A 20,890-nucleotide genomic window follows, 5' to 3' on the forward strand; every position below is an offset into this window, starting at 1 on the left:
GTCGAGGGTTTCGCGGTGGAAAGTGCAACACAAGCGGTCAACATTGCAAAGCAGAGGGTGTTCAATCAGCGAGGTCAGAAAGTATAGAGCTGACTGACTGAAGGCCGGGGCAGGGAGGCATAAAACCAAGGTCGTATACTGCATGCCACCGTGCCCAACGGAGACAGCATCGGTATATAATCGTCAGCTATCTTCTAAACCCCCCTGCAATCAGTTACAGTCTTGGTGCCTTGCAACGTACTCTGAATTTCGAAAGTGTATACACCCCATCATTATTATCCTCTCAACCGTGATGGCATCCCCACCCGTTTCTTGTCATGAAGGCCTCACTGCTCTAGACACTCTCGTTCCCCCAGCCTACATCCGATTCCTCATCCTCTTCGAAGCATCCAACATCACATCTGCTCTTGCACATCTCGAAGCCGGCACTCGGCGCCTAGTTTCAGAGTTTCCATTTCTGGCAGGCTATGTATTCACAGGACCAATTCCTGGGAATCCGGACAGTGGCTGCCACATTATACCACCCCGCGAAAGCGATGCCGACTTGGTCATCGCGGCGGTGAAGCGAGTATCCGAGTCATACCGAGAAATCTACCCTGGGGGGCAAGCCCACGCTGAGCTGGATGTGACACATTTGCCGCTGAAGCCCATTGCAGATATTGTCAGCCCGAGTCCCATCTTCCGCTTGCAGATCAACCTATTCAACGATGGGGTGGGCCTTGGATTTGCTCTGCATCACAACGTCATGGATGCAATAGGGGCCGGTACGGTAGTGAAAGCATTTGGTTCATGCTGCTGTCGCACCGACTCTGGCACGGAACTAGGGCTAGATTTGAGCACCCTCACTCAGTTGCAGTACAGCGCGAGGGTCTTTCTCAACAAACTCACCCCAGTGGCTCGTGATTCCGAGCTTGATCGCTCGCGATACGGCCTCCAGCCTCACCCAGGGCCTATCATGTTTGACCAGTCCGGGTTTGGGTTGCTTCCTCCAGCATCACGATTCCGCCTCTCGGCCACCAAAATCCAAGATCTGAAAAATCACCTCAACATCCTCATCGCTCAATCGGAGTCTCTGCAGAAGCAGTTCGGCTCAACGAAGTGGATCAGCAACAACGACACCCTGGCCGCATTGATATGGCTTTGTTACAATCGGGCAAAACGTCGCTCGGAACTGCCATCGACTACGCAGCCATCCGCCATCAATCCCGGAATCTGCATGCCTGCGAATATCCGACCACGCGTTCATCCTCCGCTGCCCTCCACTTTCTTAGGGAATGCCGCTGTGCCCGTTAAACCAGCTATGGATGCACAGCCTCTCCTTTCTGCCATAGGTAATAGCTCATTACTCACGAATGAAGCTGTTCCTAAGCGTCTTCGCGACGATGCACTCTGCCAGGTGGCACTAGCTGTCCGACAAGCTGTGAGCCGGGTCAACAATGACTACGCACGAGACATCACATCCCTGATGCAGACTTCGCAAGTCCCTCTGATCTACGAGTACAACCACGATACGAATATATCCAGCTGGAGAGACTCTGCGATGTACGAGGCGTATTTCGGAGAAGAGCTGGGCTTCCCGTTGGATGTGTGTCTCGATGTGCCTGCCATGGGATACTTCACGTTGGCGCCGAAACGACGAGCGCCGGATGATTCCTGGGAGGTTCTTGCTGTGCTTAACCCGGCAGTGGCCAGTTATCTGCGGAATGATGAAATCTGGAGCAGTGTCCTTTCGGATTCGCTGCCAGCTGGGGAATAGATTTCTGTTATGATATATGACCTTATGCGGATCACTTACAAAGCGCAGAAGATATATGGATATTTTTAGAACCGACGGACAATCCTTTGTAACAGTTATAAGCCACTGTATTGTCTTACTGGTATATTATATCTTCTATTATCCTGAAGATCACAACCTGGCATAGATAATCATATGGTCAGAGAATTTCCTGCAAAACCAACATATAGTGAACCGGAAACGTATATGAAGACCAAGGTTTAAAACAATTGATTCAGTATGCAGACACAAAGTCACAGGATAGAGACTGGTTTATGAAGATTCAGGCATCACAGATTCTACAACCTGCAGCACCTAAGGGCGTGCCAGGGTATAAGATATCCAGCCTACAAATTGTGTATGTAGGGTGATTATATAGGTTTAGGTGCATATAACCTAATCATGGTATACATATAATCATGAAATCGAATCATTTCACCGGTTTACAAATTCAAGAATAATACAAAACAAGTTTGTTAGAATAGCTAATATTTAGCAAAAACTATCTTTCTATCCTCTACCACATGTTATCTCCACTATATCAGTACCTGGATCGGATATATGTCTCCACTGAGTAGCACAACCATTCCCACTAACCTTTATATACAAATACAGTTTAGATTTCAAAACATACCCAAACCAATCTTCAAAACAATATATTCTATTATAATATCTACCACACAAACCCAGACCAAGAAAAAAGCATACAAACTACCTTCTCTCCTGATCCATAATGCGATTAATAACATTCGCGAACCGTCCCGCCTTATCCGGATCCTGCTTCGCAGTCTCAATACCCAACAGAATCTTCTTAATGCCGACCCCGATCTGCGTCGCGTCATTTACGCTATAAATGCCTTCCAGCGCGCGCGTGATCTCCTCCGCCGTGAACGCGCCCGACTCCTCCAGAACAGTCCGCAGCTCTTCGTAGGTCTGCACCGTTGGCACGGCTATGTCTGCGTCGAAGGAGCTGTACATGCCTAGCTCTTTGATGAGCGAGCGCTCCGTCGTGGTGGCTAGGATTAGGAGGCGGCGGCCGTGGGGGGGCTGCTTGCGCAGGAAGACCATTAGGCTTTGGTGTACGATGTTGCTGAAGCGCGGGCCAATGGGGACCCAGTCGATGATGCGCTCGATGTTGTCGACGACCACCACGCTGGTTTGACTTTTGTAGGCGTCGGAGAAGACCTTGCTGATGTGTTGGATTTTGGCCGTCTCGCTGTAGCCGACCATGTCTTCGGGGCTGATTAGGCGGATGAAGGGGAAGTCGGAGTCCATTGCGATGCGCGCGGCCAGCGCGGTCTTGCCGCTGGCGGAGGGCCCGTGGAGGAGCACGGAGAAGAGGGGGGTGGCGTCTGCTGCGCCGACTTGCTTGATGAAGAGGTGGCCTTCGTTGAGAATCTCATTGATCCGCGGCGAGTAGTGCACGATGCCTCGCGACAGGCAGTTCTCGAACTCTTCCTCGGCGACGCCGAAGGCGGGCTTGACTTCTTCTAGGGCGTGATAGAAGTCTTCCTGGCACACTTTGAGGTTGACGACGTCGTCTTTGACGCCTGCTACCGTGTCAGGCTTGACGTGCCGGTTGAAGGCGAATGACGACGCCGCCTTGACGAGACCTGAGATCTCGGCACCGGAGAAGTTCTTCGTCAGCTGGGCCAGCTCCGCCACGTCCACGTCGTCGGCCATCACACCGTTCGCCTTCATCTTCGTCGTGTGGATCTTCAAGATCTGGGCACGGCCCTTCTGATCCGGCAGTGAGATCTCCATGTGTACCTCCAGACGGCCCGGACGCAGCAGCGCGTCGTCGATCATGTCCTTGCGGTTCGTCATTCCGATCAGCAGGATGTTGTTCAGCTGGTCCACGCCGTCCAGCTTGGAGAGGAGCTGGTTGACAACGCTGTCGCCCACGCCCGTGCCGCCCCCGGCGCCCGCGCCACGCTGCTTGCACACGGCGTCCAGCTCGTCGAAGATGATGATGTGCAGGCCGCTCTCCTCGCCCTTCTCCTTGTACTCCTTCTCCGCGTCCGCGAAGAGCTTGCGGATGTTCTCTTCCGACGCACCGACGTACTTGTTGAGCACCTCGGGACCGTTGATCACCTTGGGCTCCCGCGCGTTCAGCATCTGACCGATCTGCCGAGCGATCAGGGTCTTACCCGTGCCGGGCGGGCCGTACAGCAGGATACCCTTCACGTGCTGGATTCCCAGCTTGTTGACCAGGCCCGGGGGGAAGATCCGCGACGCGAACGCACGCCGGAAGATGGTGCTGAACTCCGAGTCTAGACCACCGATGCCCATGTTCTCAAACTTGAAATCGGGCCGAATGATCGAGTTGGCCGCCGGTCGGCGATCTGACGGCTTGACGTTGATATTGCTCCGGGCGTCCTTGAAGAAATTGACCGCCGTGTGCGGGGTGAGGATACCCCGGGCTGTGGGCACGGTGGCCGCCGTGGTGGCCTCTTCCGGCTTCTCCGACATCAAGTCCACCAGCTCGACGGTCTTGACGGTCAACGCCAGCACGATCCCGCGGTGATCCATGAGAATCTTCTGGCCGGGGGCGAGAATCTGGTTGGTGAATTTCTGCGGCTGTCAGCCTCCGTCCCGGTATGAAACAGACCTTCACAAGAAAACCAAAGTACGTACCGTTCGAACACTGTTCGCCAAATCATTCTGATCATACGGCTCATCGGTACGACTTCGACCCGCGAACCCGACCTCAATATCCGTCGATCCCAAATACGCCTTCTTATCCTGATGAAAGGGGTTGTAGATCTGCACCTTGACCGCATCCGTGACCGCGATCTTGGCCCACGTGCGCTGGGGTTCCGAGAAGGAAATGAATCCGCGGGGGAAGGTATCCAGCGTGCGCGCCGTAAACACATAAAGGTCGTTGATGACAAGGAAGAAGTCCTTCCCGCCGGATTGGGGGAAGTCCTGTGGCGATACGGCCACCCTGTTACCACGTTAGCCACGTTACCCATTACAGCGCTTGTATGAAGGAAAGAGGTGGGGGGACGTACAAATTCCCATATGTGTAGTCGTTTGTCGGACTCTTCTCCGAGCGCAGCATCCACACCGGCCCGTCGGCATCTGCGTGCGGACTGCTCCTTGCGTTGTTCATGGGGACGTCGGGCATGGGCGCATCGAGGCGAGACCGCGGCGCAGCGGCGGGCGCGGGGGAGTACCCGCCGCCACCGTAACCACCGCCGCCGCCAGGGCGAGGGGACGGAGCCGGTCTCGATCCAAAGGGGAGATTGTTGCGATTGAACATGCTGTGTCTAAATCCTGAGTGTTTCAAGAAGGGTGTAAGGGGAAGGGGGGATGTCAGGAGAAGGAAGGTGACGGTGGTGGTTCGGGGAATGGATGGATCAGCCGGAGTATTGTATCTCCGAGTCAGCCACCGAGTCGAACACTTCTTTAACCACTGTCTGGATGGATATAATGGTAGTTGAGAATGGGAATATATTCAGCAGGGAGGTTGTATCCTCACTTTAACCAGACACAGCAATCGATGAGTTAAGAGGGTTGTGGATGAGCCGGATTGAGATTCCGATCGCGTCTACAGACGTCATTGCCAAACGTGGCAAACATCGTGCCTCAGGACACAAGTCTAGAGCGACCCACAAGGCAGCCCCCTTTTATCAGTTACGGTTCTACGGAGGATAACGGTCTAGGATATCAGAGTAAATCGACAAATCTATTCATCTATATACGGTACGCTTGCAGAATCAAAACACCGATCCGTCTATCATAATCGAGCATCGGCAAGCCAGAATTTTTAATAACCAGTCATTACAAAGGAAAAAGAAAACCAGAAAACAGTCATAAGCAAATTCAATCCCAATCAAACCGATTAAGCCTCGTCATCCGTGTCCTCGGGCTTGGGGGTGCCCTTGGGGCTGTTCAGCCACTCGATGTGACGCAGACGGCGGCGCACCTCGCGCTCCTTCTGCTGCGCGCGGGTCATCTTCTTCTTCTTCTTGGCCTTGAACTTCAGGTCGCCCTGGTCCTCGGCGCCCGAGTTGACGGCCGAGGCGGCGGCGCTGGTGGCCGTCGAGTTGGCGGCCGTGCTGCCGGGCTGCGGCGAGCTGGCGGCGCTGTCCTCGAACCGGTCCAGGGAGACGGCGGCGTTGGTGCGCGAGACGACACGGCCGTCGGCGATGTGCAACTGCTCCGGGCACAGGGCGCCCACGAACTCCTCGTTATGGGAAATCATGACCACACCGCCCTTGTAGTCGCGGATGGCCACGGCCAGGCCGCCCAGCGAGTCGCGGTCCAAGAAGTTAGTCGGCTCGTCCAGGACCAGCAGATGCGGGTTGTTCCACATGGCACCGGCCAGCACGACCTTGACCTTCTGTCCACCCGACAGGCCCGAGATCTGGTTGTGGTTGGCGATCTCCGGGTCCAGGCCAACGTCCTCGAAGTGCTTGGAGATGACCTTAGGTTCCAGGACACGGTAACCGAGACCCTCGCGCGAGGCCTCGTGGTCGTCGAACTCCTGCACCATCTTGACGAAGCCAAGCTGGGTCAAGGTCTCACGCGAGATCATTGTGTTGTTCTTGGGCAGCAGACCGACCCATTTCCTATTTTGAGTGTTAGTATTCCCCAAACCACAGAAGAAAGAAAAGGCGAAGCATTATAAGGGGAATGTAGGAGGAAAGGGGACAACGTACACTTCATACTGGAAGGTCTTCTTCCACTTCTGTCGACCCATCAGTGCCTCGATGCGGCGGGGGCCGCGGCCGTCGCCCAGGTCGACGGGCTTGGCCAGCTGCGCCTTGTCCTCCTCGGTGAGGATGCGGGTCTGCTTCAGGTAGACCTCACGGTCGTCACCGTTGGCGTAGCGCCACTGCAGATACTGGTTGGGGGTCTTCTCCAGGTGCATCTCAACGTGCTCCAGGGCGTGCTGCTTGATGTAGCCGATACGGAGGTTGGGGTGCTTCTCGACCTTGCCCTCCTGCGGGATGGTCTCGCCCGTAAGCATCTTGATGAAGGTCGACTTACCCGCACCGTTGCCGCCGATGATGGCGACGCGGGACGAGAGGGTCAGGGTCAGCGAAGCGTCCTCCAGAGAGGGTTTGCTGGCGCCCGGGTAAGTGTAGGTGCAGTGGCTCATGCGCAGGATAGCGCGCGTCAGGGACTTGATGCCGGAGAGGATGCCCGGGGGCGGGAAGCGGAACTGCACGTTGGACGCGGACAAGGTGTAGTAGCTCTTGCCCTCGGGTTTGACCTTGACGAAGTCGGCCAGGTTGCCCTTGTAGCAGACGAGGCGCTTCTGCTCGTAGTGGTAGATGTCGGTGCAAACCTCGTCCAGGAAGCCCGAGTCGTGACTGACGATCAAGCTGGTGATGTCGGTGTGGCGCTTCAGGTAGTCCTGCAGCCAGCGGACGTTGGCGACGTCCAAGTGATTGGTCGGTTCGTCAAGCAGGAGGACGTCGGCCTTCATGAGCATGGCGCGGGCCAGCGCCAGCTTCATCTTCCACCCACCGGACAGGGAGCCGACGTTCTGCGACTGGCGGCCCTCGGGCCCGTCGGTGAAGCCGAACTCGAGCAGGACCTCGCGGATGTGGTCGGCACCAGTCTCGGCGATCTTGGGGTCCTTGGACACGTACTCGGCGATGGACAGGTCGGCGTCCTCGCCCTGGTTGTGCTCGACGAAGCAGGTGCGCACCTCATCCGGCGGCGGGAAGCCCTCGAGCTTGTCGTCGGCGATACTGCGCATGAGGGTCGACTTGCCGGCACCGTTGCGGCCGCACAGGCCGTAGCGGTGGCCCTTGAGCAGGCGGAGGTTGGTGTGGGAGAGCAGCAGCATGCCACCGTAGGCGAGCGAGAAGTTGGCGTTCACGATCTCGACCTCGTTGGGGTCCTCCGGCACGGGCTTGCCGTACTTGCGGTGGTCCTCGGCGACGTAGTGCTCCTGCACCGCGGCGGCCACGGCCTCGGGCGCGCCCTCGGGCAGCAGGCCGCGCAGGTAGGGGGTGATGCAGGCGGGGATGCGGTCGTGCAGGCGGCAGTTGACATCCTCACGGACCATCTCGGCGACGTAGGACTTGCCGAGCGTGAACAGGGTGTGCTGGGTCTGGTCGACCAGGCCCCCGTGCTGCTGGATCTGGTGGTCGAGGACGTCGAGGACCTCCTCGGGGGTGACCTTGGCGATGGCGCCACTGGCGAGGTCGCGGTCGGCCATGGCCTTTTCGATGACGCTCAGCGCGCGGGTGGCCAGGTCGCGGACCTCGGGCAGCGAAGCGCGGTCCTTGACGCCCTGAACACCGGGCTTCAGCTTGGGCAGGAAGGTGCGGGCCTCGGCGGGGTCGTGGACCAGCTTGGTCAGGTTCTCGACGACGACGACGGTGCGGCGCAGGGTCTCCTGCGGGGTGGTGGGGGCGTTCAAGGAGCGCTCCAGGAGCGGGGTCAGCAGGGCCAGGACGGGCGAGTTGACGATGGCGACGAAGGTGGTCTGGGAGAGGGCGTGGATGGCGCTCTGCAGCGTCTTCTCCGACGGCTGCTCCATGGTCTTGATCAGGAGCGGGATGCGCGGGGCGACGTCGTCGTTGGACAGCAGGGTGGTGACGGCGTGCATGGCCTTGCAGGCCTGCTTGGCGACCTCGTTCTTCAGGTCGTGCATGCCGGACTCGATCAGGGGGATGAGCTCCTTGAGGGTCTTGCCCATGGCCTCGCGGAGCACATCCTTGTCCGTCTCCTCCTCGCGGGTGCCGGCACCCATCTCGGCGCGCCGGGCCATCTGCTCGATCAGGGCGTAGGCCCCGACGAAGCCCTGCCACTTGCCAGAGCCCTTGCCAAGGTAGGCGAGAAGGGCGGGCAAGAGGGCGTTGACCTGGGCCTCGGGCTTGAGGGTGGCGACCAGGGCGTCGATGGCGTACTGAGCGGCATCGCGCACGACGGCGCCCTTGTCGGCCAGAGCATCGAGGGCGATGTGCAGGAGACCTCCATCCTGCAGCAGGAAGGACACCTCACTCAGGGGGTGGGGGCGCGGGAAGCGCTCGAACAGGGCGCCCAGGATGAGCATAGCGCTCTCGCGCCGGGCACCATCCTTCTTGTCGAGGGCGGCCTTCTTGATGGGGTTGAGAATGTCGTATTTCTGGAAGCCGGCACATCCGACACTCTGGATCAACAGGTTGGTCAGGCCATAGGCGGCATCGAGAGCCTTGTCGGAGGTGTCGGCATTGAAGATAGTGTGAAAGAGGGAGGCGACCTCCTCGGAAGTGGGGGGAACGTCGGAGGGAGTCTTGGAGACGGCGGTCGTCATGGCGGGCGATTCCTGATGGGGCATTCTTCACAAGACGATGGATATTGATGTCGTTGTCACCGTATCTTGGGATAATCTGACGTTGTGGGAATCAGGCAGCCAATGAAGAACTTTTCAGTAAGCAGAAAAAGGAACCTCCCCTATGGATGGTCGTAACGAGGGAGAAGAAATCAATGAAAAAACTTTTTTGGGTATCTCTGACAGAAAGGAAACAGAAACAATAAGAGACACTATACAGGGGAGGATCCCAAAAAGAGGGGAGGAGGGGAGAGGGGGGAAGAGAGGAGAGGTTGAAGTCAGAAAGGAAAAAAAAGAATCAAAAAAAAAGATCGAGATAAAGAGATAAAGGCGGGGCGGCGATGATTTTTCTGCCCAGTGTGGCCGAGTTTTCTGCCTGAGGCGAGGGTGCTCACCGCCGGAGGGAAGTGGCGCAGTCGGTCTCGGCCGGGTGGCTGTGCCGATCGTGATGTCTTAGTCATGATTTGAGATGAGTCAGCTGACTCAGCTGATTCAATGCTGAGTAATATTATGATGACTCAGATATGAATCAGCGTATTCCTGAGGCACGCGGGGACCCCGTGATACCCCGTGATGACCCCCGTGATGACCCCGTGATGGGGCCCGCTAACCCGATTCGCTCTACCCCGCACCCCAGTTCCAACAACCGAGGACATCTGTATAGAATCATCTTATTCTTCCCAGAAATCCATTCGATATATATTATGTACGGTTGGATTGCCATTCCAGAAATACACAACGATCGACACCACTTCTGCAGGGTTCGAGCAAACATCGTGACGTCCCCCGACCCCGACCGACCGCCGATCTCATCCCTAGCATCCTATACCCGACACCTCATGTGATAACCGACCGAACTCTTCCAGACAAAGACAGAACGGGCCGATGGAAGGATCGACTTCCGTCTGACCGGAAGTATCGGTTACTCTACTCCAGTCTTTCTGGGGTCCCCTACGCCTTCCACTCCCCAGTAGGTACCTTGTAACGCACCTCCCTGCACACTACTAGTCGGTCCTATTAGGGTCCCGCATGCAACCGCGACCGTTGCTTGCCTCGGCCTGAGGCTACTCCGCGGCCAACCGGACCGTCTGTTCTTCCCCCCTTCTTTCTCATTCTCCATCCTTTTATTTTCCCCTCTTCCTCGCTCTCCTCTCCTTCTCTTCTCTTTTTCTCTCTTCTTCTCTTCATTGTCTTTCTCCATCTTTTTTGGAATCACTATCACAATGGCTCTTCCCCTCCGTACCTCTCGTCATGCCTCCAAGCTGGCCCAGGTAAGCCCTACTTCAATTGTGATTGGACGGTACAGCGCTAATGTTCAAAGACCTCCCGCTGGGTCAACTCCGCCTCGCGCCGCTCCTACGCGACCGAGTCCGACCTGAAGGCTACCCTCAAGTCCGTGATCCCCGCTAAGCGGGAACTGCTGCAGCAGGTCAAGCAGCAGAGCGATGATGTCATTGGGGAGGTCAAGATTGGCAACACCCTGGGTGGCATGCGGGGTCTCAAGGCCATGCTCTGGGAAGGCTCCGTCCTCGACCCTGAGGAGGGCATCCGCTTCCACGGAAAGACCATCAAGGACTGCCAGAAGGAGCTGCCCAAGGGCCCCACCGGCACCGAGATGCTGCCCGAGGCCATGTTCTGGCTGCTCCTGACCGGTCAGGTCCCCACCACCCCCCAGATCCGTGCCTTCTCGCGCGAGCTCGCCGAGAAATCCCACCTCCCCCAGCACATCCTGGACCTGATCAAGTCCTTCCCCGCGAACATGCACCCCATGACCCAGCTGTCCGTCGCCGTGGCCGCCCTCAACACCGAGTCCCGCTTCGCCAAGGCCTACGAGCAGGGCCTCAACAAGGCCGAGTACTGGGAGCCCACCTTCGACGACAGCATCGATCTGCTGGCCAAGATCCCCCGTGTCGCCGCTCTGGTCTTCCGCCCCGATGCCATCGAAAGCGTCGGCACTCAGGCCCTCGACGGCGCCCAGGATTGGTCGCACAACTTCGCCGAGCTGCTGGGCAAGGGCGATGCGAAGAACCAGGACTTCCACGACCTGCTCCGTCTCTACCTCGCCCTGCACGGTGACCACGAGGGCGGCAACGTGTCTGCCCACGCCACCCACCTGGTCGGCAGCGCCCTCAGCGACCCCTACCTGAGCTACAGCGCCGGCCTGCTGGGTCTGGCCGGCCCGCTGCACGGTCTCGCCGCCCAGGAGGTGCTGCGCTGGATCCTGGCCATGCAGGAGAAGATCGGCACCAAGTTCACCGAACAGGACGTCCGCGACTACCTCTGGTCCACCCTCAAGTCCGGTCGCGTGGTTCCGGGCTACGGCCACGGTGTCCTGCGCAAGCCCGATCCTCGCTTCGAGGCTCTCATGGACTTTGCCGACACCCGTCCCGACGTGCTGGCCAACCCCGTCTTCCAGTTGGTCAAGAAGAACTCTCAGGTCGCACCTGGCGTGCTGACCGAGCACGGCAAGGTTAGTCCCATATTCCTTTCTGATCATTGTCCCTCCATGGAACATCATCTAATCTGACTCCCCCTAGACCAAGAACCCCCACCCTAACGTTGACGCCGCCTCGGGCGTGCTCTTCCACCACTACGGCTTCCAGCAACCGCTGTACTACACTGTCACCTTCGGTGTCAGCCGCGCGCTGGGCCCGCTGGCGCAGCTGATTTGGGACCGCGCCCTGGGTCTGCCCATCGAGCGACCCAAGAGCATCAACCTGCTGGGTCTGAAGAAATAAGGGGATGCTTGACGATGTATGGAATTTGACGAATTAGCCTGTTTGCTTGGACAATCACCTCGAATTGATAGAGACAAAATGTTAGAATAGATGTATTTTCTACTTACTCGGTGGGGTCTGAATACTTTGTAGGGCGTAATTCCCCCTTTCCAATTGGACAGCAGCACTAGCATCTGCCAACTGCCCCTGCAGGGTCAGGGCAAAAAAGGGCCGACAAACATTCCATCAGTCAGTGTAAATGCACGGCAGCAGATGCATCCAATATACTCACGTAATATCGGCCACCAGTTTACCTCTTTTGACCCAAGGCGCGATTGCTCGACCTTTCTGGTCCTGACTGTGTTTTAGCGGGGTATGGTAACCTTTCTATCTTTTCTCCCATTCAACAGTCTCCCCAAGGACGCAGCCAACTTGATAGTCTAGACCCATGGAGGAGCGTTCGTGGACTCAGCAAACCATCGACAAGATTTTCGAGACACCGAACTGGAGCGCAGCCTCCCAATCCTCTTTAGCAAACCATACCCAAGTCCCCACCCACAACGACCTCTCTCAAGCCAACATCCTACTAAACGAGGAGACGTTTGACATCACAGGCGTGGTCGACTGGTCCTTAGCCAAAGTACTACCGCTCGGCATGGATCTAGACACTCTTCTACTAGCGACCGGCTACATGGATCTCAGCGGCCGGCATAATTACACGTGCCGCTTGCGGATGCTGGATGCTTTTTTAGGAAGAGTTCTGGATTCAATGCCAAGTCTATGATGATGTACACCGGGGGGGGAGAGATCCGTGAACATGCGATCGATGCAGGCTGCCAGGATCGGCGCTGTGGTGCACTATGCTTTCCAGCGTAATGGTGATGGCTCGCCGGCTGAGGAGTTGACGAGTTGTCAAGTGGCTTTGAAGACATTGGATGCTTTGTTTTTGGAGTAGACTTTGAAGGAACCATTAGGCTGGACGGTCAGGGTATTATTCGGATGTGAAGTACTGGTTTACCATGCGTTTGATTGTTCTTGAACTTTGAGTATGAAGCAGGAAGAATACACTGCCGGATGTACTCCGTACATGGCCCCGCTTTAGGGAATGATCCGCCCAACGACCCGTCAGTCGGTGTAGATCCATGCCCCGCGTTCCAAGGACCTCGGCATTTTTGATTATAAAAGAAAGTGTTGGGATTGCTCAACGCTTGACTATTCTTAGTTGTTTCTTGTCATGTTAGTAGATATGATTAAATTAGTGCCACTGGCATTGTATACATCTTGATAATATAATAATATACTACATTTCTATGATACTAAGTATGATCTATTAAGACGCTGGTTTTAGACGATACTTGTAATAATGACATGGCCATGCAGATACGCTTACCTCAGACATCAATAGCCCTAACAACCATGAATCAGTCAAACCCTATGAATCAGTAAATCATTTACGATGCTCAACGTCCGGTGTTCACTTTACCGTACAAATTGATCGGCTCGTTGACTGGTTCGGCCAGATCATCCACGAAAGCCGACAACCGACGAACCCCGCATGGCCGATCTTTGCTCTTTCCAACAGACTTAGTTCAGGATGGATAGAAGACACGGTGCGGAGACCTCGTTCCAACTGTCTTCCACTGTTCACCATTCACTGTTCACTCCCTGAATCATGAGTCTTGGTATGCTGATGCTTTCCTCTCACCTCCAAGTATAGACACACTGACCGACGACAGCAGCTGTCGCCGGTGGCCTCGCGGCCGCCACCTATCTGGATGGCAAATTCCACCTGTCGCACGATGTCCGCGCCCTGTGGACTCTCTACCGCAGCCTGCGCAGCTATGAGAAAGCTGCTGCCCAAGGAACGGGCAACATCTGGTACGTGTTCGCCGCCAACGCCGCACAGTACCCCGACATGGTCTGCATCTGGACGCGCTCCCGGGTCTACACCTTCCGTGAGGCTTTCGACACGGCCGCACGCTTCGCCCACTTCTTCCGCTCGAAGGGCGTCCAGCGCGGCGACCTAGTCGCCTTCTTCCTGACCAACCGGGCGGAATTCCTCCTCGCCTGGCTCGGCCTCTGCAGCATCGGGTGCGCCCCCGCCGCCATCAACTACAACCTCACGGGCGACGCCCTGGTCCACTGTCTGCGCATCAGCGGCGCCAAACTCATCCTCGTCGACGACGACGCCGACTGCGTCGCCCGCATGGAGAGCGCCCGCCCGACCATCGAGTCCGACCTCTCCATGACCCTCATCCCACTCGACTCCGCCCTCCTCACCGCCACCCTTCCCAGCTTCCCATCCACCATCCCGGAAGACGGCCGTCTTGCCGCCCAAACCGCCGCAGACTTTCCCGCCATCCTCCTCTTCACCTCCGGCACAACCGGCATGCCCAAAGGCTGCGCCTTCACCATGTCCCGCCTCTACACAACCCTATCCCTCCGCAGCGGCGCCATGCCCGACGCCCCCGGCCCCACCGGTGACCGCTGGTACAGCTGCATGCCGCTCTATCACGGCACCTCCGCCATCTGCATGATCGCCAGCCTCGTCACAGGCGTGTCCATCGCGCTGGGCCCCAAATTCAGCGTGCGCAGCTTCTGGCCCGACATCCGCGACAGCGAGTCCACCGTCTTCGTCTACGTCGGCGAATCCGCGCGCTACCTCCTCGCGGCCCCGCCCTCCCCACTCGACCGCGATCACCGCCTCCGCTGCATGTACGGCAACGGCCTCCGCCCCGACATCTGGGAGCGGTTCCAAGCGCGCTTCGGCGTCCCCTCCGTCGGCGAATTCTTCAACTCCACAGAAGGCGTCTTCTCCCTCTTCAACTACAACACGGGCCCCTTCACAGCCGGCGCCGTCGGCCACCACGGCCTCCTCATGCGTCTCGTCCTCCACAACACGTACGTACCCGTCGCCATCGACCCCTCCACCGGCGACATCCTCCGCAGCCGCAAGACGGGCTTCGCCACCCGCACGACCTACGCCGAAGGCGGGGAGATCCTCGTCCGCGTGCCGGACGAATCCGCCTTCCAGGGCTACTGGCGCAACGACAGCGCGACGGACAAGAAATTCCTGCGCGACGTCTTCAAAAAGGGCGACATCTTCTACCGCTCGGGTGACGCGCTCCGCCGCGCCGAGGACGGACGATGGTACTTCCTCGACAGACTGGGCGACACGTTCCGGTGGAAGAGCGAGAACGTCGCCACAGCCGAGGTGGCCGTCGTGCTGGGGCAGTTTCCAGGCGTGCAGGAGGCGAATGTCTACGGGGTGAGCGTGCCGCACCATGAGGGCCGTGCTGGGTGCGCGGCGCTGCTGATTGCGCCTGAGGCGAGGGAGAAGTTTGATTTCGGGGCGCTGGCGCGGTTCGCGAGGGCGAAGTTGCCGAAGTATGCGGTGCCGGTGTTTTTGCGGGTCGGCGACAGCGCGTCACATATTCATAATCATAAGCAGAATAAGGTGCCGCTGCGCGAGGAGGGCATTGAGTTGGAGAGGGTTGGTGAGAAGGTCCCTGGGGGTGCCGGGGATCGCTTTTATTGGTTGCCGCCTGGGGAGGGGGCTTATGTGCCCTTTGGGGGGGAGGAGTGGAAGGTGTTGCAGCGGGGTGGGGCGCGGCTTTGATCTTGTATAAACTGTATAGGGATACTGTATATACGTCTACATGTATATGAAGTGTAGAGAGTTGAGTAGATATAGCAGATGTCACGTGGTTAACAAAACCCTACATTCCTTCAAGGTATGTCAATGCAGGACAAGTTATAAACAAATACATAAGTAGTATAACCCAGGCTATACAGCAGCCATATCAAATGTGATCTCAGGACTAACCATCAGAGTATGCCAACAGGGGAGATTGTGCGCCTCCCTGTTCTCATTTTCGTCGCTCTGGTCGTGAACAATCTCGGCGGGTGGCAGAAATTCATGTTCGTAGCTGTTTTTTAAACTCTAAGATATTCGTGTTTCTAATTTAGAAAACTTTTTTGATGTCTATGAGACTAAATAGTGTGGCTGGTATCAGATTGTGGCACGAACAATGACTAGCACGTCTTCAAAATCAAAAGGCAGTTCGTATATTTGAAGCAAACACAGGGTAGAAAGAGAGGAGTAGGAGATATTGAAGTAAGCCTACACAAAGAGTGGTAAATATAGAGGAGCTCAAAATAACTACGTAGAAACAAGAGCAAGCTCATGATATACCAAGTCAGAATGAAGGAATGCAGCAGTGAATGAGAAAGCAAAGTCGCAGAGAACATCAAAACCAACAAAACTCAATGATGGACATTGAGAACTGTGACATCAATTTTCACTCAAAACAGTCATGCAAGGTCATACAAAATCTCTCAACTCTCTTTTTGGGACCAGACTCTCATGCACACCACGCTCTCCTCCCTCAGTAGGCTTCCACGACCACGCCTGATCCTTTTCCATTCCATTTCCCACCCCGTTAAGCACATTGGCCACATACTTCCCAATAACAGGAAGGAACTTGTAGCAGTGGAACGACCCTCCCACGCTGAAATACAAATTAGACAGTCGAGGGTCTGGATGTCGCGTAATTAATGGCTGCTGGGCTGGGGAGATGGCATCCCAGAATATTCGATATCGATCTGGATGTCGACCATGATCCAGAAGCTGTGGAAGGCGTTTCTTGACGCTAAAGACGCAGTCGTCTTTGAGATCCTGTGGTACATCGACTGAGTGAGCGGCAGGGACTGATATCTCATGACCGGAAGGCGTCTTGATGGTGTTTTTGAACGAGGTGGCGATGGTGAACTTGAGTTCCCCGGATGTCGTCGGGGGTATCACCTCGCCTATCAAGATCAGTCACGACGCTTCCTACAGGGTTGAATAGGCCCACCTTGTCCACCATACACAAACACTGGTAGCTGCGAGTACTGTTTCTTTTCCGCTTCGGAAAGCTGGAAGTACGCAACACATACTCCTGCCGCCGAGATCTGCCTCTCAATCCGCTCCTCATCACGCATCCTGAGTTCATCCTCAACCGCCGACATCAAATAGCTCGTCCACGCCCCGGTAGCCAAAAGCACCTTATCTGCCATATACACCTCGCCCGTCTCCGTTTCCACTCCTCGCACTCCATTCTCCCCCAGCAGTACCCGACGCACCTCCCCAACTTCATACCGCACACCCCTCCGCACCGCCTCCTCAGCCATAATACTCAGTCCCTTCCCCGCATCAGCCCACCCGGCCGATGGATTATAGTAGTACGATCCAAACGGTTCGCAGTCCGTCCGAGCCAAAAGACCACCCCAGCTCCTGCGGACCTCTCCCTCCTCCATGTCAAGAATGACCTCGTCGCGGTTCAGCGCGCGGAAATTCTCCCTTATGCGCACCGGCACATCGCTACCTTTTTCGTCCATCGCAATCCACCCGCTCTGTTGGTACACGCCAGTGCCTTGAAAAAATGGAAGTGTCTTCCAGGCTTCGATGGCTTCAAAACCTAGCTCCATGTAGAGCTTACTAGAGTAGTCGGCGCGGATGATGCGGTTGACATCGTTGGAAGCGGCGCGGGTGGACGGCGGGGGAGAACGGTCGAGGAGGGTGATTCGGATGGGGCCTGGGTGTGTGGTTGCTAGATGGTAGGCGGTGCTGACGCCAAAGACGCCTGCTCCTACGATTAAGATGTCTTCCATGGTTACCTATAGTAAGGAGGTAGGTTGTTGTTGTTGTGTTGATGTGGGATGAGGTGAGGGGAAGACAGTGGGTTGATTGGCGGGCCCCTGGCGATGATGTCATTTGTTATCTGTCTAGTATCATTATAAATATAGATGTAGTGTTGTTGAATGGAGGGCTATTTGATCTATCTGATTTGATTATATCAGATCATATTATATCAGTTGAGATATCCGGTAGGTACAGTGGAATGTTTTGTTCGGAGCAACCCTATTTGTTGCCATGTATAGCATGCTAATCTATTATTAGACCGATTGTGTCCCTATATCAGTTGACTTACCAATCTATTACGCTCTGAACCAATCATTCTACTGTCATTCTTATATGTGGAGACAATCAATATGATATACTGTCCATGGATTGTGGCTTGATCAAGTGTTCAATCAGATAATCGATGTCAACCTCAATCTTTGCTATTTCTTTGTTCTTGAAAATAATGACAAAGCAAAGATCAATCATCAGCCTGATACCTTATGACTAGACTGTAATGATCTCTGTGAATCTATCTAGTAACTCAACCTCAACCCCTCACAGCCTCATCATCCCCGCTCAAACCCGTCCAAGCCGCCTCTGACGTGACTCCAACTCTAATCACCATTCACTTGTCAGGAACACAATCTCTTTGAAACCCCTTTAACGATAAGAAAAATCTATTCTCTTGGGTGTTCTCCGAATCAGTGACCACAATCCCCTCACACCCATGTACCTCCTCCATCTCCTTCTTCTCTGACAATCTCCTCTACCCATAATACCCCCGTCCCCACCTCAGTCTACTCTCCTACGTATCACCATCTCAATCAACAAAAGCCCCACCACCGACATGACCTCCCCTTCAAGGGTCTCCCCTCCACCTCCAACTTTTTCCCTCGCACAAATCCTAAACATCCTCCCCGGCGTCGCCATCCACCGCGAAAGCTACATGCGCTGCCTCGCCACCACCAACCCCCAATCAGCTCCATCCGGCTGCTCCAACACCATCAATCAAGATACCGCCATCTACTTCCTACGCAACACCTGGGACAGATTTGCCTCCAGAGGAACTATGTACGATATTATAGACATGATGGCCCCGGCGTTCCTCTGCGAGCACCACAAACACCAAGCCAATCACCTAGCCGGTCTCTGGAAAAACGAATTCAGCCGATTCTATACGTCGAGTGTGCTAAGCGCGTCCACGGCGCTGGCTGGAACTGTACCCCAAGTACAGGGCTACTCCCCGGTGCCGACTTCCGCTCCGCCGCCTGTAGTTTCTATGTGCGTCGTCCGCCTCCCCCGTTTAGTACCACCCTAGCGCATCGAAATACTAACACTCCTACCAGCCCCACTATCCCCGCGACGCATAACTCCACGGCCAGTCTGACGGTGCCCGCGTCCGAATGGCCAACCGGCATGGTCAAGCCGCGCCCGCTAGAAGGAGAGTGCGGGATCTGTTTCCTGTCGTTTGTGGGCGAGGAGGCGAAGCAGGCACGGTGGAACGACAAGGTACCGTCGAATGGGAGCTCCGCCCCTGGCAATCCTGTAGACGGACATGCAGGCGAACCTGACAAGACCGAGGATGATGAAGGGGACGACGAGAATAGTGAGGAGCCCGAGGACGAGTGGGACTTTGAGTACGACCTGTTCCCGCTTAAAGGTGACTATGATGTCAATATGCTGGTGTGGTGTCGCGGGCACTGCGGGACGAACTTCCACCGTCGCTGTATGGACCGCTGGATTGAGAAGTTTAGGGGGGATGCTGATCCTACTTGTCCTATTTGTCGCAGGGAATGGGTGGAGTGGGTTGAGTAACCCTTTTTACTTTTGTCCACGGAGGTTTATGGTTGGTTGTTGTTAGCCAGGCGTTTATTTTTCAATAATGCACTACTTCCTTTCAATATCCCGTTTACCTTCATGAGCGTGTCCATCTCCACAAGAACAATGGATAACATATAGCCCCTCACCCGGCCCCTCGCGCCTCTGAGATCCTAAACCAAGTATATGAATACCTACAACCTAACCCCCCCACTCACCCACCTCCAAATAACACCCACCAACAAATCAATCTCCGCCGTCGTATTCCCCGCATGCAAACAAACACGCACCCGCTCCCTCCCTACAGGAACAGTCGGAGCCATGATGGCCCGCACGACGATTCCCTCCCGCTGACACGCCTCCGCCAGGCGTCGCGGGACGGGACTCCGCAGGGCGAAGATAGGCGATCCAGGGAAGTGGTCCACTGTGAAGAGAGTAGGGTCGACAGAGGTGGTAAGCTCGTCTAGACGCTTGCTGAGGTAGTGCGTGAGGCGGTGGAGGGTTTTTTGGGCCTAGTTCTTGTTTAGAATTTGCAAGTTTTTTTTTTTTTTTACGATGGATTTGAGAGGACTGGGGGGACATACTGGCTCGGTCTCCCCTTCTGAGAGAAGCTCGTATGCGGTCCGGATGGACGCGAGAAAAGGGAAGCCCAGTGCTGTGGTGTATATTAGGCTTCGGGCGTAGTTGACGAGGTATTCTCTTGTGAGTGGACAGCAGAGAACGATTGCTGCGATCCAGTTAGCCAGGTCCAAGCATAATAGAGAAATATTTATAGAGAAAGAAAGAAAAAAAATACCCCCATGACTACCCAACGCCTTCCCAAACGTATGCACCCTCACAAACATCCTCTCCTCCAGTCCCAACTCCTGCACCACGCCCGCACCCCGCGGCCCCAACACCCCCGTCGCATGCGCCTCGTCAACGATGAAGTACGCATTCCCGCAGGGGAACATCCTATCGATGACGCCGACGAAGGCGCGTAGCGGCGCAACATCTCCGTCCATGCTGTACAAGGACTCTACGACGATGAAGACGTTGCGGGTGGCACGCTCACGCTCACTCAGATCGTGTAGCAGCACGCGCTCCAGACTCTTGGGGTCGCTGTGCGCGAAGGGCAAACATCGCCCCGCACGAGACAGACGCATACCTTCCCTCGCGGAAGCATGGACGAGCTCATCGTGCACAATGACATCGCCTGGTTGGGGCAGACAGGCGAGCACACCTATGTTGGCGTCGAAACCGGAATTGAAGAGAAGGCCGGTGGGGGCGTTATGGAAGGCTGCGACTTGGGACTCAAGAGACTCTGCGTAGTGCGAGTTTCCATCTAGAAGACGGGACCCTCCGCTGGCGAAGGGGTGGCGGGGCGGGGCGGAGGTCAGGTGGTTGAGGAAGCGGGTGCGGTAGAGGGGGGAGGTGGAGAGGGAGAGGAAGTCGTTGGAGGAGAAGTCGATTGCTGTGGGGGGGAGGGTGGTTAGTTGGCGGCGGGAGGAGCGGAGAGCTCTGTTTTGGAGGGCGTTGTGGAGGGTGGTTTGGAGATTTGGTGGTGGGATTGATGTTGGTGTTTTTGATGCTGTTGGTGGTGATTGTGGTGATACTTGTGCTGGGTGCTTCATTGTTGAGGTATACTACTTTCACTG

At 55.9% G+C, this 20,890-nt stretch overlaps 8 protein-coding genes across 8 annotated transcripts; 4 read left to right on the forward strand and 4 right to left on the reverse strand.

Moving 5' to 3' along the window:
- Positions 1-292: 292 nt before the first annotated feature.
- On the forward strand, positions 293-1,756 carry BDW47DRAFT_134198 (transferase family-domain-containing protein; the record flags this gene model as incomplete). The annotated part of the gene is made up of 1 exon (XM_024818033.1): positions 293-1,756. The coding sequence occupies one exon, from the start codon at positions 293-295 to the stop codon at positions 1,754-1,756; it is 1,464 nt and encodes a 487-aa protein (XP_024675090.1).
- A 662-nt stretch (positions 1,757-2,418) lies between these two features.
- Positions 2,419-5,249, reverse strand: BDW47DRAFT_75056 (AAA family ATPase SEC18). Its single transcript, XM_024819753.1, has 3 exons — positions 4,789-5,249; positions 4,412-4,721; positions 2,419-4,348 (listed from the first exon to the last, which is right to left on the reverse strand). The coding sequence occupies exons 1-3, from the start codon at positions 5,037-5,039 to the stop codon at positions 2,486-2,488; spliced, it is 2,424 nt and encodes an 807-aa protein (XP_024675091.1). The 5' UTR covers positions 5,040-5,249; the 3' UTR covers positions 2,419-2,485.
- Positions 5,250-5,621: 372 nt separating this feature from the next.
- BDW47DRAFT_115648 (putative mRNA-nucleus export ATPase (Elf1)) lies at positions 5,622-9,059 on the reverse strand (the record flags this gene model as incomplete). The annotated part of the gene is made up of 2 exons (XM_024814824.1): positions 5,622-6,351; positions 6,442-9,059. The coding sequence occupies 2 exons, from the start codon at positions 9,057-9,059 to the stop codon at positions 5,622-5,624; spliced, it is 3,348 nt and encodes a 1,115-aa protein (XP_024675092.1).
- Positions 9,060-9,779: 720 nt separating this feature from the next.
- On the forward strand, positions 9,780-11,805 carry mcsA (putative citrate synthase Cit1). Its single transcript, XM_024819754.1, has 3 exons — positions 9,780-10,324; positions 10,375-11,523; positions 11,591-11,805. The coding sequence occupies exons 1-3, from the start codon at positions 10,277-10,279 to the stop codon at positions 11,789-11,791; spliced, it is 1,398 nt and encodes a 465-aa protein (XP_024675093.1). The 5' UTR covers positions 9,780-10,276; the 3' UTR covers positions 11,792-11,805.
- Positions 11,806-13,442: 1,637 nt separating this feature from the next.
- On the forward strand, positions 13,443-15,389 carry BDW47DRAFT_134199 (putative very-long-chain acyl-CoA synthetase family protein (CefD1); the record flags this gene model as incomplete). The annotated part of the gene is made up of 2 exons (XM_024818034.1): positions 13,443-13,452; positions 13,507-15,389. The coding sequence occupies 2 exons, from the start codon at positions 13,443-13,445 to the stop codon at positions 15,387-15,389; spliced, it is 1,893 nt and encodes a 630-aa protein (XP_024675094.1).
- A 412-nt stretch (positions 15,390-15,801) lies between these two features.
- On the reverse strand, positions 15,802-17,515 carry BDW47DRAFT_100468 (NAD(P)/FAD-dependent oxidoreductase). Its single transcript, XM_024811437.1, has 2 exons — positions 16,627-17,515; positions 15,802-16,579 (listed from the first exon to the last, which is right to left on the reverse strand). Exons 1-2 carry the CDS (start codon positions 17,420-17,422, stop codon positions 16,095-16,097), a joined length of 1,281 nt encoding a protein of 426 aa, XP_024675095.1. The 5' UTR covers positions 17,423-17,515; the 3' UTR covers positions 15,802-16,094.
- Positions 17,516-17,959: 444 nt separating this feature from the next.
- On the forward strand, positions 17,960-19,338 carry BDW47DRAFT_100470 (uncharacterized protein). The gene is made up of 2 exons (XM_024811438.1): positions 17,960-18,716; positions 18,782-19,338. The coding sequence occupies exons 1-2, from the start codon at positions 18,283-18,285 to the stop codon at positions 19,248-19,250; spliced, it is 903 nt and encodes a 300-aa protein (XP_024675096.1). The 5' UTR covers positions 17,960-18,282; the 3' UTR covers positions 19,251-19,338.
- Positions 19,339-19,447: 109 nt separating this feature from the next.
- BDW47DRAFT_115651 (aminotransferase class I/II-fold pyridoxal phosphate-dependent enzyme) lies at positions 19,448-20,866 on the reverse strand (the record flags this gene model as incomplete). The annotated part of the gene is made up of 3 exons (XM_024814825.1): positions 19,448-19,765; positions 19,838-19,980; positions 20,050-20,866. 3 exons carry the CDS (start codon positions 20,864-20,866, stop codon positions 19,448-19,450), a joined length of 1,278 nt encoding a protein of 425 aa, XP_024675097.1.
- Between the last annotated feature and the right edge of the window lie 24 nt (positions 20,867-20,890).

This window comes from Aspergillus candidus, assembly GCF_002847045.1.
Source record: "Aspergillus candidus strain CBS 102.13 unplaced genomic scaffold BDW47scaffold_6, whole genome shotgun sequence".
NCBI classification, from domain to species: Eukaryota; Fungi; Ascomycota; class Eurotiomycetes; order Eurotiales; family Aspergillaceae; genus Aspergillus; species Aspergillus candidus.